At 38.4% G+C, this 17,756-nt stretch overlaps 1 protein-coding gene and 1 pseudogene across 3 annotated transcripts in view; one reads left to right on the forward strand and one right to left on the reverse strand.

Annotated features, from left to right (window-relative positions):
- Positions 1–17,756, forward strand: part of DNAJC21 (DnaJ heat shock protein family (Hsp40) member C21) — a 32,575-nt gene that overhangs the window by 6,948 nt on the left and 7,871 nt on the right. For all 3 annotated transcript variants that reach the window (XR_005019350.1, XR_005019349.1, XM_036847769.1), the window contains exons 2-10: positions 1,014–1,107; positions 5,717–5,840; positions 6,153–6,275; positions 6,651–6,955; positions 8,185–8,336; positions 10,299–10,386; positions 12,575–12,733; positions 13,142–13,184; positions 17,401–17,573. Coding sequence is in view for 1 of the 3 variants with exons in the window: in XM_036847769.1 (XP_036703664.1) it covers positions 1,014–1,107; positions 5,717–5,840; positions 6,153–6,275; positions 6,651–6,955; positions 8,185–8,336; positions 10,299–10,386; positions 12,575–12,733; positions 13,142–13,184; positions 17,401–17,573 (1,261 nt within the window). In the remaining 2 variants the exon portion in view is untranslated. The remainder of the gene's footprint in view (positions 1–1,013; positions 1,108–5,716; positions 5,841–6,152; positions 6,276–6,650; positions 6,956–8,184; positions 8,337–10,298; positions 10,387–12,574; positions 12,734–13,141; positions 13,185–17,400; positions 17,574–17,756) is intronic.
- LOC118892810 lies at positions 3,509–4,099 on the reverse strand (annotated as a pseudogene).

Genomic DNA, 17,756 nt, shown 5'->3' on the forward strand with positions numbered 1-17,756 from the left:
AAGAGAGAGCGAGCGCCCAAGATGCAAACTACAGTCTTTCATGATCTAATCTTGGAAGTAACGTCCTGTACCGTCACCACTCCTGCCACCTGCTTTCGGTCACAGAGACCAACCCCGGTGCCATGGGAGGGGACCACACAGGGCGTGAATGCCAGGAGGTGGGGGTCCTTGGGGGCCATCTTGGAAGCTGGCTACCACACTGAGGCAAAGATGCTTTCTGAATTCCACGGTTAAGGAAGCACAACTAAGGGAAAAGTAATTAGTTAGTACATAGTTTTTAAACTTTATGAGATTTATTTTGGTACATGCTGATAAGAAAGAAAACCTTAAGGACGGTGGTAAAGATGGATTAAACATAATCTAGCACTGAATAGTAACAGCCTTTCTATAAATGATTGATTTATATATTTTACTCCTTCTAAAAATAAAATGTGTACTACTCAGCATTTTCTATTTGTGGATATCCAGGTTGAGTGCTCAGTGATGCACTGAGATTTAGAGAAAAGCATGAAATTTCTACTCAAGTTGACACTTATAACAGATCCTGATTATCAGCTGTCATCCATTTTCTCTGTTTTTCCTTAGTTGTTTTTCTTCGTTTTTGTACACTCATCTATTTATGGCATTTCTGATGGAAGAGGTCCCGTTTAGAGTCTGTCCTTTACTTTTTAAAATTTTTTTAAAATTTTTATTTATTTATGGCTGTGTTGGGTCTTCGTTTTCACCCGAGGGCTTTCTCCAGCTATGGCAAGCGGGGGGCCACTCTTCATTGCGGTGCGTGGGCCTCTCAGTATCGCGGCCTCTCTTGTTGCAGAGCACAGGCTCCAGACGCGCAGGCTCAGTAATTGTGGCTCACGGGCCCAGTTGCTCCGCGGCACGCGGGATCCTCCCAGACCAGGGCTCGAACCCGTGTCCCCTGCATTGGCAGGCAGATTCACAACCACTGCGCCACCAGGGAAGCCCCTGTCCTTTACTTTTTTGATGACTGAATTTCTGTGCCTTTATTTTAACAGATAAAAATCTGGATAATGCCGCAGAAGCAGCTGAGCAATTTAAACTAATCCAAGCAGCGTATGACGTGTTGAGCGACCCTCAGGAAAGAGCATGGTGAGCATCACGCTGTCCTTCCTTGTGGATCTTGTTGGGAAGAATGGTCAACAGAGGGTTTTTAAAACATTTAATATGTTAAATGGTTTGGGGTGTGTTCTGAAGCACCAGTCACATATTCATTATATAAAATGCAGTGTGTTGGTAGGAAGGAACCTTAGAGATGATTACTCCAACTCTGATATTATAGACGATGAAACACAAAGCTTGGCAATCGTAGATAGTTTTAATTTTGATACTAATGAAGTGCCTTCTCTTTGAATAAGGTCTTTTTGATGTCTGACAAATTTACTGATGTCAGAAAAGGAAGAATGTTGACTTTTCCTTAAAAAACAGATACAGTGTTTTCATCAAGAATTGTAATATTTTCCCAAGAACTACTTTCTATAAGAAATTGAGTTAAGCTTCTACATCTATGACAGATTCTTTAACTCAGGATGACCTGATCATTTAATGCCATTTCCAAACAAAAATTTCTGCGTTTGAAGTTCTGGGTTTCCAGATTCTCAGTGAACTTTTTGCTACAAAGTCCTGACATAACTGTGCAAGATCCCACAGAGCAGGTGGGTGTTCAGTTCACCCGTGCAAGTCTTCTGTGTGGTAGCATACAAGCACGGCCAGCTGTCAAGAGAGAAAGGCTGTAAAGAAAATTCTTTTTTTTTTTTCACTTGGTCAAGATTTATTTCAAGGCCTGAAAACACTGACTAATTGAAAATGGCCCTACTGCAATTTCTTATAATATATAAATAATATAAAACTTTAAAAAATGTAGACACTATTAACTAACTCCTAAACCACACACTATAGGCTTTTCAAAAGCAATAGTTATTTAACAAAATGTAAGGTGACAATATCAAAGAATTTTCACACTTAATGAGGACACAATCTGTCGCAAGCTACTCACACAAACACAAATCTTTTTTACACTTTCCATGTTTGTTTTTAACTTTGTTTCATAGAACCACTGATAATTGAGGCTTCTTTCAAGTATAGGATTTCTAACATTAAATTACATTTTCAAAGTATTTCTATAAAGAAGAAATGAAAAAGACACATACTACATTGTTTGCCATAAATTCATACACCAAAAAGTCAAACAATCCAACTGAATTTATTCCTGCTTCCCCCTTCTCCAACATTAGCTTTAGATGTTCATCTAAATATTATATAAACAGTTTTGTTAAAATCAGTTCTCTCATTTATGCAGATTAGGGGAAAATGGTTTTATAATGAGTTATCTTTAAAATTATCTTCTAGGCAGCACTCTTTAGCCTTAAATTACATTGTGCACACACAACTACAACAGTTTGATTTGCTCAGGAACATATAATCACATTAAAAACAAATAACTTTGTAGTTCATAGTTTAGTTGGCTCTTAAATAGTTTCCCTGAGAGGGAAACAAGTATTTTGTGTTGTTTAAGAAACTGATATAGATAAATGAAATGCTAGGTGTTCGTTTAAACTTTGAGGAAACCTACAGATGAACTTTTGGGTGTTTTTTCTAAAATGCAAAAGATATGCACTTAATCACTGTTCATATAGTGAAGGGATGGGATGGCAGATACAGATGCAGATGAAACTCTACATTTTGTAAATGTAGAGTTGGATATTCTAAATGGAAGAGCTGACACTGACAATTGTTTACAGGAAACAAAGGTTAAGAAAAATGTTGAAGAACATCTACTCTTAAAAAGAGAGAAGTGTTTTACAACACAAAAATGAGAACTAGAGATTCGAGAAACACTCATTTTACTGTTTTAAAAGAAAAACAAAAAAATAATAGGGAGAGAGTCCAGACCAATTAGAACTGAGGCAGCTGTAATGGAACATAGTACAGTGATTTGAGCCCTTAAAGGAAATGACTAACTAAAATGAAATTTCACAAGTCCTCATGTCTATAATAATATATAAATGCACAAAATATCAAAAATACGAAGTCTGGACTTTTCCCCTTAGGTTTGTAATAAACTGTCAAACCTCTGCTTAATATAGTTACTTTTATAAGCCTTCTGACTAGCAGAGCGTGCTATCCAGGTACATGCATGCTAGAATTTTACCATGAGAATTATAGTTCTCATCTCAAACTAGTGACTTGCCTGTTACCCGTATTTATATATATTTCATTCCCATTATAAAACACTTAAGGCCTTTCTAGTGGTACATTTTAATCAACATATTACATAAAAAAGAATCTTGATTTTTAAAATGAACCTTTTTAGTACTGTAACGTGATGGGTTTAATTGAACAGCTGGAACATAATATGGTAACTACATTGTACTGTTTAATTCACAGCTGTAGGAAAATGTCTGATTTTTAAAATATAACCAAGATGGGACTGTAGAGTTATGAGGAGTAAAATATGAGAAAACAGTGAATGAATAAATACGATGCTTTTCCATCAGTGACCATTCATTATTTTGCTTTTAGGAACCTGGAAGAAATTGTCTTCTTTGAGTTTCAAATGTTCTAGTAAATCTAGTCGTTTCTTAGCTTCCTCAATATCACCTTGAATTGCTGAAATGAGTGACTCTAAAGAATCACAGTTCTTTTCTGGTCTGAGGTAGCGAGAATTTCCCCATAGAAGTCCTCTTTGAAAGTATGCATGATATGAGCTTCCATGGACGTTTTTGTATTCTTGTAGTATGGGTTCCATCCTATGCTCGCCACCATCTTACGGACGTCTCCACTTCCAGCACCGGCCCAACCATAATATATGCCAGTGGATGCATCAGCCGAAAGATTATCTACTACTTGTTCAGGAAAGTTAGCTGTAGGGATGCCCAGGTGCTTGGGGCCGCGACCGAAGCCCCGCACCACCTGCCCGCGGCAGAAGTACGGCAGGTGCCTCATGACGCCGTCCGCTCGGGGTGCGGGCTGCGGTCCAGTCCGCGCGTCTGGCCGAGCCGCCATCAAGGCGGTACCTGGACCCCCCGGACCAGCCGGGGGACACGGGCGGGAGCTCCGCAGTCCGGCCTGGCAGGAGAGCGCATGGGCGTACAACGGGCCGAGCCGTGCGGACCGCACGCCTCGGCGAGACCCTCACGCCGCTGACCGAACAGAAGGTGCCGGGCGACTCAGAGGCTGCGTCTGGAGGAAAATTCTTATTAAATTATCTTTTATATAAAAATCAGAGAATCCGGGCTTCCCTGGTGGCGCAGTGGTTGAGAATCTGCCTGCCAATGCAGGGGACACGGGTTCGAGCCCTGGTCTGGGAAGATCCCACATGTCGCGGAGCAACTAGGCCCGTGAGCCACAACTACTGAGCCTGCGCGCCTGGAGCCTGTGCTCCGCAACAAGAGGCCGCGATAGTGAGAGGCCCGCGCACCGCGATGAAGAGTGGCCCCCGCTCGCCGCAACTAGAGAAAGCCCTCGCACAGAAACGAAGACCCAACACAGCCAAAAATAAATAAATAAATTAAAAAAAGAAAATCAGAGAATCCTAAATTTTTCTCCTCTGAGGAATTTGGAAATCTGGCCTTAGAAATGCTTTTGCCTTCCTTTGGAAACTTTGAAATTCTTTCCTGCCTTCCTTTTGCTCTAGCCCTTCTCTAGATCTTAGGTTGTTTCTTGTCCCGAGGATTCCCTTGTCTTTTTGTTTAAAGGCCCCGCCTATTAACTCTCCTGTCGTTTGGAGGCGGTACTGCACAGCGGCGAGGAGCATGGGCCTTCGGGTGCAGGACACGTGGTTTTGAATTCCAGCTCTGCTGCTTATTGGCTTTATGACTGTGGACAATGTTATGTAATATTGCTGAGCTTCAATTTCCTGTTATATCAAACGAGAGTAATAACTAACTTTACAGAGTGAGGGGCAGTTGTATGTGTGTGAAGCTCCTAGATTGTTTACATAAACATTAGAAGAGTTTTATTCTGGTCCATGTTGGTAAATTCCCAGATCCCAAATGTGTAATTAGTCTGTGGACCAGATGATGTCCACTACTGTCTTATTTAGTAAGGTCTCTTTCGTGTGAAAGTGCAGCTACCTTTCTGGGAGAGTCATGGACATTCCCTGACTCATTAAATTCCCCTCTTCGTATTGGCTAGTACCGTATACTGCCTGTAACGTACTGGGAGTTGCAGTCATAGTTTTAATCAGCACTTCTGTGAAAGATTATTAAGTCTTTGCCTGTTGATATTTTTCTTCAGATTTTTTGGTTGTGGGTTGACCACGTTAAAATGTACAATAATTATTATTATTATTTTTAATAGTTTCATCTTTCTTTTTTTTTAATTAATTAATTAATTTATTTATGGCTGTGTTGGGTCTTCGTTTTCGTGCGAGGGCTTTCTCTAGTTGTGGCGAGCGGGGGCCACTCTTCATCGCGGTGCGTGGGCCTCTCACTACCGCGGCCTCTCTTGTTGCGGAGCACAGGCTCCAGACGCGCAGGCTCAGTAATTGTGGCTCACGGGCCCAGTTGCTCCGCGGCATATGGGATCTTCCCAGACCAGGGCTCGAACCCGTGTCCCCTGCATTGGCAGGCAGATTCTCAACCACTGCGCCACCAGGGAAGCCCTACAATAATTATATTTTGACTGTTTCAGAGTAAGGAATCCTTTTGAATTTTTATTTATTCAGCCTTCACTGATGTCGCTAATTTTTTTTGTGTAGGTATGATAATCATAGAGAGGCTCTGCTTAAAGGTGGGCTTGATGGAGAGTATCAAGATGACAGCTTAGATTTGCTTCACTATTTCACTGTGACCTGTTACTCTGGTTATGGAGATGATGAAAAGGTAAGAAATGAACTCACTGATAATTTCTTATCAAGCACTTAAGTAAGACTCTCAAATGCAAAGAGAATTCTTAAAATTATTCTACAATAGAAGGTGAAAGAATGTTCATTTTGGAAACTGAAAAACAGAGCCTTCATATTTAAACTGTCAGCATATAAAGACCTTCAGTTGAAAACTAGATGTACTTGCAGTGACGGAGCTTGGGATTGTAATTCTGTAACATTAAAGTTTTTCATGTTGCATTTTAAAATCTTATTCTCTAATTAAATTACAAAAGTGTTAAGAATTTGTGTTTCTGTTACTGTTTTTTAGGGCTTTTATACAGTGTATCGTAGTGTCTTTGAAATGATTGCCAAGGAAGAACTAGAATCTTCTTTAGAAGAGGATGTTGAGGATTTCCCAACTTTTGGAGACTCCCAGAGTGACTATGATACGGTAGAAGAAAAATTCTTTGCCATTTTGTAATTAGCATTTGTCAGTGTATCTTTTCCCCATTTCTTTATTTTTAAAAAAAGGGTTCTAGTTCTCTGTCTTTTACTGTGACTCTCTTCCTCTCTTTTTTTTCCTGATCACCTCCGCTCTTTTCACTATTTAGTGATCATCGTCCCATTCCATTAATTTCCTCATCTAATTCATTCTGAAGAGTTATTTTGTAAAGCCTTCAAAGGACTGTCTTCTCTGTTGATTAATAGTAAAGTTGTATATATGAAGAAAGGAGGTTAGATGTTTTGCAGCAGCAATATTTGCTGCCTTACTAAAAAAGAAATCCAAATAAAAATCTAGCATTTTACCTATTTTCTTTGTCACTAGGTAGTCCATCCTTTCTACGCTTATTGGCAGAGCTTCTGCACTCAGAAGAACTTTGCTTGGAAAGAGGAATATGATACACGACAGGCTTCAAACCGCTGGGAGAAACGAGCCATGGAAAAAGAGAACAAAAAGATTCGAGACAAAGCACGGAAAGAGAAGAATGAGCTTGTCCGTCAGCTGGTAGCTTTCATCCGTAAAAGAGATAGAAGAGTGCAGGCTCATCGAAAACTTGTGGAAGAACAGAACGCAGAGAAGGCGAGGAAAGCCGAAGCAATGAGGCGGCAGCAGAAGCTAAAGCAGGCCAAGTATGTGGTGCTGGCTGGACCCTGTCTATAAGTAGGTGCCGGTCACAGGAAGCATCAGTGGATACCTGACGTGGTGCTTTCATGGGGGGTTTAATCCGCATTCTGCCTTCATCCTTTTCTTTTACATCCTGGCATTGGACGATGTCTTTTCATCGACTGTGAAAAAATGTTTCTTTTGAGTTGGATGTTTTCCTTCAGAGGCCCTTTATACTTGAGATTCTTTTCAGACTCTTGTAACGTTTAATAATAACTAATGTTAATCGAATTCTCATTCTGTACAAGGCCCTGTTTTAAGTGCTTTTCTTGCAACAATTCTGTGAAGTAAGTTCTGGTTTTTATCCTCTTCCTTTTGAGGAAATGAGGCCCAAGATCACATAGCTAATACATTGCAGAGGTGGGAATTGGACCCTAGAAGTCAGTCCAGTGCCCTGCTTTTAAGTACCACACAATACTCTACTCTGTCAGTATACTCTTAGATATTTAGTTCATCTCAGTGCCTTTAAAGTTTTGTTGTTTTGAGTCCCTGTAAAGGCACTGTGTCCAGAGCATTATAGCATTCTTTAAAAAACTATTCACTTCTTGAAAGTTCTACCCACCTCATCTTTGAAAAATTAGCACTTTACATGACACTTACGGTTTAAAACCACCTGAAGACTTTTTTTTTAATAAATTTATTTTATTTATTTTTGGCTGCGTTGGGTCTTCGTTGCTGCGCGCGGGCTTTCCCTAGTTGCGGCGAGCGGGGGCTACTCTTCGTTGCAGTGTTTGAGCCTCTCATTGCGGTGGCTTCTCTTGTTGTGGAGCACGGCCTCTAGGCCCGCGGGCTTCAGTAGTTGTGGCTCATGGGCTCTAGAGCGCAGGCTCCGTAATTGTGGCGCACGGGCTTAGTTGCTCCGCGGCACGTGGGATCTTCCTGGACCAGGGCTCGAACCCGTGTCCCCTGCATTGGCAGGCAGATTCTTAACCACTGCGCCACCAGGGAAGTCCCCACCTGAAGACTTTTAGTAAGTTGCAAAGAGTTACATGTTTCAAAACCCGTTATCTAGTGGAGCAATTAAGATCAACCACATAACAGATAACAGATTTAAGTGACTTTGCCTGCTTCAGCCAAGTACAGGTTTTAAGTTTGTAGGCAATGACAATTTGGGAGGAAGAAGCTCTCCAGGGGATGGGTTTTAAGCCCCCAAAATAAATAAAACCAATGCAGAGACTGTGCTGTGTGTGTCTAGACTGGCAGAGCAGTACCAAGAGCAGAGCTGGATGACGGTGGCCGATTTGGAGAAGGAGCTCAGGGAGATGGAGGCGCAGTATGAAAAGGAGTTTGGAGACGGATCAGGTGAAGATGAAGCGGAAGAGCAGGAACTCCAAGACGGACAGGATGGTAACTTCCTCCATTCATTAAGAAACTGCAGGAAGTAAATGCTTTTGTGCTCAGGGGTTGTGCACTCAGGATGCTCCCAGGTGTCCGTAAAGGGCTCAGGTGTGAGACAGCAGGGAATGGGAGGGCAGATGAAAATCTGGAGAACACCTGGGTTCCAGCCGATTGTTGCCAGTTTCATGTTTGTTTGGTTTGTTTGTTTTTAAAGTAAGGCCGGAAAACTGGATTCTTATGTGCCATCTCCCAATTTTTAAATATGGCAGATAATTGAAATGAAAAATAATTTGGCATGGCCAAGTGAAGGTAGTCGATGGAAGTAGTATAATTGCAGTAATTTCATTAACGAACTCTTTTCTGACCATGTTTTGAACCATTTGGCTGCATAAATACATTGAGAAGTGGGCATATTGTCAGGTGTAACTGGTTATTTTTAAAAAATGCAGTTAAGCAGTGGGTCAAGTTTTAATAGTAACTCTTTCCAGAAAAGCCGATACTGTGCAGGAGTCTATCTGGTGTATATAAATTGTCTCATTTCTGACTTGTAGAGGGGCTTCTCCTGGTGTCCTGAAATGTGTCTTTTCTCTTCCTCTGTCATTAGAGCACAGGCATGTGACTACCTTAAAAGGAGAGGATTGGGCATTGTTGAGAATAGTGATTGATATACCTGACTTTCTCCACTGTCTCTGGCTGTTCCATGAGAAATAAAAGTAAATGATCTAAACATAGTTTACTTAACTTTACCTTACTTACAAATGTTGGTTTTCAGACTAACAGCTCAAATGATAAAATGACAGACTTTTATTTATTCCACATGATTAGGAAATGAAATGTTTTCTTAATTAATTGCAAGTAGTATGTGTGAAAGTGCCTTGAGAGTTATGAAGCACTGTGTGAATGTGAGGTGGCATAATTATGTAGAGTTTTACAGTTTATAAGGTGCTTTCACATATAAGATCTTGCTTGATCCTCACACTATGTCCCTTAAATGTAGGTTTTGCTCATATAGTTGTCTCTTTGTTACTGAGAAGCTCTGGCATATGTCTGAGAACATATGAGTGAGAACATTCTTAGATCCAGATTTTGACTTCAAATCCAGCATTCTTTATTAACTATTTGAATAATCAAACTATTTGAAAGTGTACACATAATTAGAAAGTATCTGATACGAAACATTGGAGGTATTTTGATCATTTATGATTTCAGTGAGAATGTCCTTCAGAATCATATTACCATTACTTATTATTAAAAAAAAATGTAGAATATAGAAGAGATACCTTGGGATCTTTATCGATCCCATAGTAAATCCAAAATGGCAATCAGTTTACTTGTTTATTTCTTATAAAGATAGAATATGGGATTGTGCAAAGACTTTCAACTGAGCTTAGATTTTGTGGTCTGTATTGATAATAATTATTCCATTGTAACAAAGCTTCAAGTTTATAAAAGTCTGTAAAGATAATGTTAAACTTTACATGTAATATGCTATTTTATGACCTATCTTTCTAATAATGATGGAATGTCATAAACTAAGCTTATTTAAGCATTGAAGAGTAGATTACAATTATACATGTGTTCACACCAAATGTTGCTCAAGAGATAAACTAAAACACCTTTGTTGAAAAAACTGCTTTGTGGTAGAACTATGAAAGTGACATTTGATTTTCTGAACTTAGCTCACACCTAGGACTCTGAGAATTTTTTGAATTTTCTTCTAAGTAGGCTTATGAAAAGAACTTGAAAGGTAAAGTGATCTGTTTGGAAGCCTTCCCTTATAATTCAGGGCTGCTTTTAAAAGGCCAACTCAAATCCCGGTAACATTGCTTTTTCTTGGTGAGGAAGCAACAAATTTTAGTTTCTGATATGTATGCAACTCTAGATACTTACTGAAGAGATGTTACTTGTTAACAGGTTTTAGATTTATGTTCTAATCAAACAGGATTCTTACTGTAGGCTTCCCTCTCGTAGGTAAAGATAGTGATGAGGCTGAGGATGCAGAACTTTATGATGGCCTTTACTGCCCAGCATGTGACAAATCTTTCAAGACGGAAAAGGCGTAAGTTTAATATCTTTGAACTCACCTCCTCTTTTGAGGTGAAGTGTAACACTTTGAAAGTCCTAAAAAAAATGCTTGTAGCAGTTGGTCACTAGCCCTCACCTGTCATCTTGGGGGATATCTTCCCAGCAGGGGAGGAAGAAGGATTTGTACCAGCAGTTAAGCCTGTTGTACTGATTCTCATTCATGTGATGTTCCTGTGTAATAGCTGCTTTTTAAACCTGTACGCTATCTCCAGAAAGAAACATTGCTTGCTTTGGTGAGGAAGGCAGAGTCACACAGGCAAGGGGGCTAAACTGAGGCTAGTCATCTTTCTCCACAGTTGGTGCAAACTCACTTCCAGCTGTCACGCTCCCGTGCAGACCGTTGTCGCCAGCCCGAGAACTTCAGATGTGTCCTGCCTGTAGTATAGTTGCTGAAGTCAAAGGACTTTATCCTAGGGAGCAGTCACGAAGAGAGAAGTATTAAAAAGGATACTATCGTAAAGCAGGCGGGGAGGGGCCGGCTAGAATATGGGAAAAAATGAGAGTAGAATTAGCAAGGGGAAAAGAAGCAAAACACGTGCAGTAAAGAAGGAGGAGGCAAAGGATGGAAATGGAGCTTGGGAGTCCTAAGTGGTATCACTGTGTAACCCCAGGGAAGAGCGATAGCGTAGCCAGAGGAGTGGCGCAAGGCGGGCAGAAACAAGCAAGGAAACAAAAGCAACGATGAAGGAGGCTTTAAAAATAATTTTTGTATTTGGAAAGGACGTCAAACTTACCGGCAAGTTGCATGAGTAGAATATAGAGCGCCCGATTCACCTCACATTTTGCCCCGTTTGCATGTGCTCGTTCTCTCTCCACACACACGGACAAGGTTTTTTCTGAATAATGTGAGAGTAAGTTACATACATAGTGCTCCTTTACCTCTGAACACTTCAGTATATATTCCTTAAGAATAAGGACATTCTTCTCCATAATCACAGCTGTCAACTTCAGGAAATTTATAACATTGATGTAGTACTTTTATTCCATTTACTGCCTATATTTCGCTTTTGTCAGTTGATCCCGTATTAATGTCCTATGTAGCATTTTCCCAACTTCAATACAGGATCTAGTCTAGGATCATGCATTGCATTTATTTATTTAGTCTCATTTAATCTGGACCATTTCCCTTTTCTGTGCCATTGACATTTTGGAAGAAAACTGACCTTTAAAATGTTTTTTAAAAATAGAATATTTCTCATTTGGGTGTGTCCATTTCCTCATGATTAGATTCAGGTTGTGCATTCCTAGCTGGAGTACTGTGTAACCATGTGTTGCTCTCAGGGTTTCTATCTGGAAGGACGGAAGTCTGTCTGCCCCTCATTGGTGGTGATCATTTTGATCATCCAATCAAGGTGTTGTCTTGTTTTTCCACTGTATAGTTAGTATTTTTTCCCTTGCAGCATGTTTAATATGTGGGGAGACACTTTAAAGCCATGCAAATATCTTTCTCTTCATCAAAATTTCCTTCCTAGATTTAGCACCCACTGATGATTTCAGCTTGTACCAATCTTCACTATAATCGTCTCAGAATGAGGCTTTTCCAGTGCCAGTGCTCTACGTCATAAGTCATCATTTGACCTTCTGCTGTACAAAAAGAGCATTTTTCTGTCTGTTGTCAGTATGAATTTATGAATTTCTTTTCAGTGTTTTAAAATTCATTGCTGCCCTTCTCGTGCTCAAATTTCCCAGTTGTGGTTAGTGAGAATTCCTTCAACGTGGCTCCTGTGTCCTTTTGACATGTCCCAGACATACTTTTGAGCACTTACTTTCTGGCACAAGATGTTCCAATTTCTCTAAGGAACCTCGGTCTTAAGGAGAGAATTTTAGTGGGAATGAAAAGTAGGCAACCCCAACTAGAAAAATCCAGATCTGAACAGGATGAGATAAAGTAGTGACACAAGTCTTCTGCTTTTTAGTTTATCTAACTCTCATAGCTTAAGTGTTGTCAGTTCTGTTTTGTGAAGTGTTACTTAGTTGCCCATGGGGGCACTGAACCAGACATTGCTTATGGAGTTTCACACAGAAGGGTAGAGATGTGTCTTAGTTTACATTTAGGGTAGTGGCAGTGAGAAGGGAGACCCCTCTTGAAAAAAGCGAAAGGAGGTAAACTACTCTTGTGAATTAATCCCGTTGCAGTCACTCATACCAGCTTGTTCTTTCAGCATGAGGAATCATGAAAAATCAAAGAAGCATCGGGAAATGGTTGCCTTGTTAAAACAACAGTTGGAGGAGGAGGAAGCAAATTTTTCAGGACCTCAAACTGATGAAAACAGTCTGAATGCCAATTCTGAGGAAGAAATGGAGGATGCACCAAAACAAAAGTACTTCTAAAAATGTCACTACACCTACTGAGCACATTAGAGATTGCATTTAAATGCTGTTTTATCTCAAAGAAGTTATTCTGTTATGCTAATATTTTCTGCGTTTCTTCTAGTTAAGAGAACTTTATAGTATTGAAATGGTTAAAGACATGATGTCGGATATAATTTTTATAGACTATATTATGACTCTTAAAAGCGGTTTTATAACTGGGTAATTGATATGCTAATTACTATCAGTTGAACCACTGTTACATTTTTCTAAAATGATAATGTGGATATTTTTCTTTTAATGCTTTATGATATTAAATATGTTTTAATATTTTATTTCTATTTGTATCACTAGTATTTCAATATTTTTTCTTTTCACTTAGTCAAGTATTTGACGTTTTGATTTATATTTGTTCTTAGGCTTTCTAAAAAACAGAAGAAAAGGAAACAGAAACCAGCACAGGTATGTTGAAAAAGTTTTATTAACATTTAATATCAAATGTAAAGTTGGAGTGTTCTTGTTTATTCAGTATAATCTGTATTTAGGAGAGGGACTGTCGCTCCCTAATTTCATGTTGATTGCAAAACAGATTAAAAGGCGTTGAAAATATTTTGGTTTTTCACTGCTTTACCTCATCATATATATGTGGTCAATTTACCTAGTTATTGTTGTCTGTGTGTTTAAAAATTTTGCATGTGGAATTCCCATAATATAGATTAGCTGAGGGGACCATATTAAAAAAATATTTGGACATATGTGATGACAAGATTTTTAAATCAGTATAACAGTTCAACTCAGAAATATATGAAAATCTGGGGATTGATCATTGTAATAATGTACATGAAATTTCGGAACGGGAACATTTGCTTACCCACTCCTGGGCATGTATCTGGAGAAAACTCTAATTTGAAAAGATACATACACCCAATGTTCATAGAAGCACTGTTTACAGTAGCCAAGACATGGAAGCAGCCTAATTGTCCATCAACAGATGAATGGATAAAGAAGGTGCAGTATATATACACAATGAAATATTACTCAGCCATAAAAAAGGAATGAAATAATGCCATTTGCAGCAACATGAATGGACCTAGAGATTATCATATTAAGTGAAGTAAGTCAGACAAAGACAAATATTGTAAAATATCACCTATATGTGGAATCGAAAAAAATGATACAAATGAACTTACTTACAAAACAGAAATAGAGTCACAGACATAGTGAACAAACTTATGGTTACCAAAGGGGATAGTGGTGGGGGGGGTGAGGCAAATTAGGAGTTTGGGATTAACATGTACACAGTACTATGTATAAAACAGATAGCCAACAGGGACCTATTGTATAGCACAGGGAACTATATTCAATATCTTGTAATAATGTATAATGGAAAAGAATCTGAAAAATAATATATATATATGTATAACTGAATCACTTTACTGTACACCTGAAACTAATACAACATTGTAAATTAACTATACTTCATTAAAAAAAAAAAGTGGTTAAAAAAAGGAACATTTGCTTAGAAACTTGTAATGATTGTGATTCTTGAAAAAAAATGTTTTTTCAAGCTTAAATATTTCACACTGGGGGGTCCAAACTTAACCTCTTATCTTAAGAATTATTATTAAATAACAGGGTATTATGTTGTTACATGTATAACACAGTCTTGTGGATTTTTTGAATCTATAAAAACAAAATGTACTTGCCCATTTTACTAAGGGTATTTGGTGGTTCTACAGGGAATGGAATTGATTTCTGTGCTATTTTAATATAATCTAATTGTATTTGCTTTTATTAAGTATTAAATGTTAAATGTAACTCTTTTTAAAAATTGGAAATGTTTTTAAGAAAATTTAGGTAACACACTAATAATTTTTCATAAATCTTTAGATTTGGCTTATTTATCCAAATGGCTATAATATGTTTGATAATTTTGTCTGTTTCATATTCCAAAATGATACATGACACATGAGTTAATCACTATTAAAATTGTGACTTGGAACTTTTTGCCTCAGTTACAAAACCACATAGCAAATTATATGTTCCTTTTATAAAATGACTCATATCATCTTCCACCCAAAGACTCTGTAGTCATTAGTTTAGAACACTTTCTCTCTTCTTGTGTGTCAGAACCACTGGAGTAAAGACAAAATAGAATGGAGAGGGACTTATACCTGATAGGTCCTGAAGATTGCAACAATAAGCACATGTATTTGTATTCTCTTACCAAGGAAAATGCTTCTGTTTACCAGCCCATTTTTTCCCTCCAAAGCTATATGTATTCCTTGATGATACCTCTTGTTTATGGTTTCTAATTATATCAGGGAGAAAGCCCCAGTTCAGATCAAGTTTTATGTAGCACTTTCCGTGGATATTTTCTAAGCTCCTTTTGAAGGGGAAGGTAGTGTGGAGACACGTATGGGTAGATAAAAGAGCAGGAAGCAGCAGATACTGAGACTCATGAAACTTCAGATTGGGAGTTTTCTGTATTGTCAAAAAAATTTGCATAAGCCAGCAAAGATTGTAAAAGAAAACCCCCAAAACTGAAATTGAATGTAAACAAACAAAACCCCCTTGTTGACAGCAAGGAAGAATTAACGCAAGAAAGTTTTGAATGCGGTACTCTGAACACCATCCTTGGGACATGCTCTAAAGACAGAATTAACTCTAAAAGAAGAAATCTTGAGCTTTACTTAGGGGATATTTTGGTGGTATTGGTGTGGTATTTCTGAAACTATTTTATGTGTATTGTAGGATAGAGCAAATGAGTAAATACACTAATTCTTGGGAACCAGATTCTCTTGTGGGAGAAGGGAAATACAGGTATCAATTGAGGGAAAGAGAGAGGAAGAACACTAATGTTGGACTGGAATTGGGGGTATCAGTATGAGCTCATGATATAAAAAAATAAATAATACATGCATGAGCAGTATACACTGAGGGCCCAGAAGCAGTGATACCCAGTAGCAATGAGCATATGTAGTTCACACATCTTTGTTTCTAAATCCCTTTCCCCAGTAAAAGGAGTCAGGGTTTGGTCCTTGGAGAAATGGCTGATTCTAGGGCTGAGACAGGGAAAGTACAAGGGGAGCCTGCATTATCTATGCTAGAAATATAAGGGGTATTCAAAAATTGACAGGGATGAGTCAGAAGTACCCAGGAGTCAGCTTAAGGGCTTGCCGAATATGGGAAAATTTGAGTCATCAAAAAGAATAGTGGTCATAGATTTTTAGACATTGATTTTATTTAAAAAAAAAAAATCATGTATCTATACTGAGCCTAAAAAAAGAGAGAGTTGGAGAAAGGAAGCAGATGGGAATGCTTCATTCCAAGAATATGAATTAACACAAATGCAAATGGCAGGACTAATAGAAGCAGAAAAATCACTGTTCTGTATCCACCAATGTAATAAACGGTTCACATAAGAATCATCAGTAGATGCCAGATCCATTGGGTAAATAGTTATTAGGGAACAGGATATCGACACAATCTCAAAGTAACACTCTGCACATATTAAGAAAAGAAAAAGGTACTTAACAGTAGAAAAATCTGGCAATACCATCTTAATCAAATGATGAAACTTTAATCACTGAAAAATGGGAACTGACATTTTCTTCCTGATATAATGTATTGAGGACACAGAATTATCTTTATAATATTCCTGCTAGAAATGTTTAACCTGAATCTAATCATGAGGAAATAATTAGACAAAGTCAAACTATGGGACGTGCTACAAAGCAGCCATCAAACTGTCAATATCATGAAAGAACGAAAAATGGAGGGGGGGGGAGGGGGGGTACTGTTCTGGAATAAAGGTGATAAAGAGATATGACAACTAAATGCAACATTGGTCCTGGATTATATCTACCGTAATCCAGGGGTTACAAAAAAGGACATTACTGGAATGTGAATATGGATTGTGTAACAGACAATGTCAGTGTTAAGTTCTTGAGTGTGAAGAGGGAATTGTGGATATGTAGGAGAGTGTTTCTGTTCTTAGGAGATACATGAGATCTACCTGCAGCTTGCTTTCATAGTTGGAGGGTGGGTGCAGAGGGAAGGAACGTGGGAAGAAGAGAGGGAGAAAGCAGACATGGCAAAACGTTACCTGAGACAAAAACAAACCAGTTGTATTTAGCGAAGATGTGTTAGTCAGGTGTTTTTTCTTTTATCATGCCTGTTTTGTTGTTGTTTTCTTTTTTTCCTGATTGTAAAATAGTTGCTCATTGCAGATCATTTGGAAAATATGGAAGAGTATAAATATCATCCCTGATTCTGCCTATAAATATTACTTAATGTTGAATTGAGTTGTAATCAGAGGTTATATATAATTTTCTCTCTACCATTTTTGCTAATATGTTCTATTTTTGCACATAATTGAATCAGTATCTTTGGAAACATGATTTTTAAGAGCTCTATAATTTTCTTTCATATATTCAACCATTCACTTATTGAATATTTGGATTGTTTCCAATTTTCCCTAATTTAATATTTCTGTAATGGGCATTCATTTTCTTAAGTTATTGTCTGCCTCTCCTTTTTATTTCCTGAAGATATCCTCCTACCAGAGTGCACAGCACATTACCATTGTTTATTATAGCTGTTTGGCAACATAACATAAAAAGCCAGTAGTATTATAGTATTTATTTTGTAATGGCACACATGTTTTCTTACCTAGAATTATGATGATAATTTCAATGAAAATGGAACTGGAGAAGGAGTAAAGGTTGATCCAGAAGATAACAGCCTAAATCAAGACAGTGCCAAAGAATTGGAAGATAGTCCCCAAGAAAATGTCGGTGTTACAGAGACTGTGGAACTGTGTGATGACCCCAAAAGTGAAGCTAAAAGGTAAGTAAGTCAGAGTTCCTTGTTGTTTTCTAATTACTTAATGCTGGTGGTGAGGATGGCTTTTCATCTATCAGTTGAAACCCCCTTTCCCATGACGGACGCCATGAGTCAGATGTATCTGTGATTGACACCTACACACATACGTTTACAGAGGCCGGCGTTGGGGCCGGCGTTGGAGGGACA

This window comes from Balaenoptera musculus, chromosome 3 (assembly GCF_009873245.2).
Source record: "Balaenoptera musculus isolate JJ_BM4_2016_0621 chromosome 3, mBalMus1.pri.v3, whole genome shotgun sequence".
Taxonomy (NCBI): Eukaryota; Metazoa; Chordata; class Mammalia; order Artiodactyla; family Balaenopteridae; genus Balaenoptera; species Balaenoptera musculus.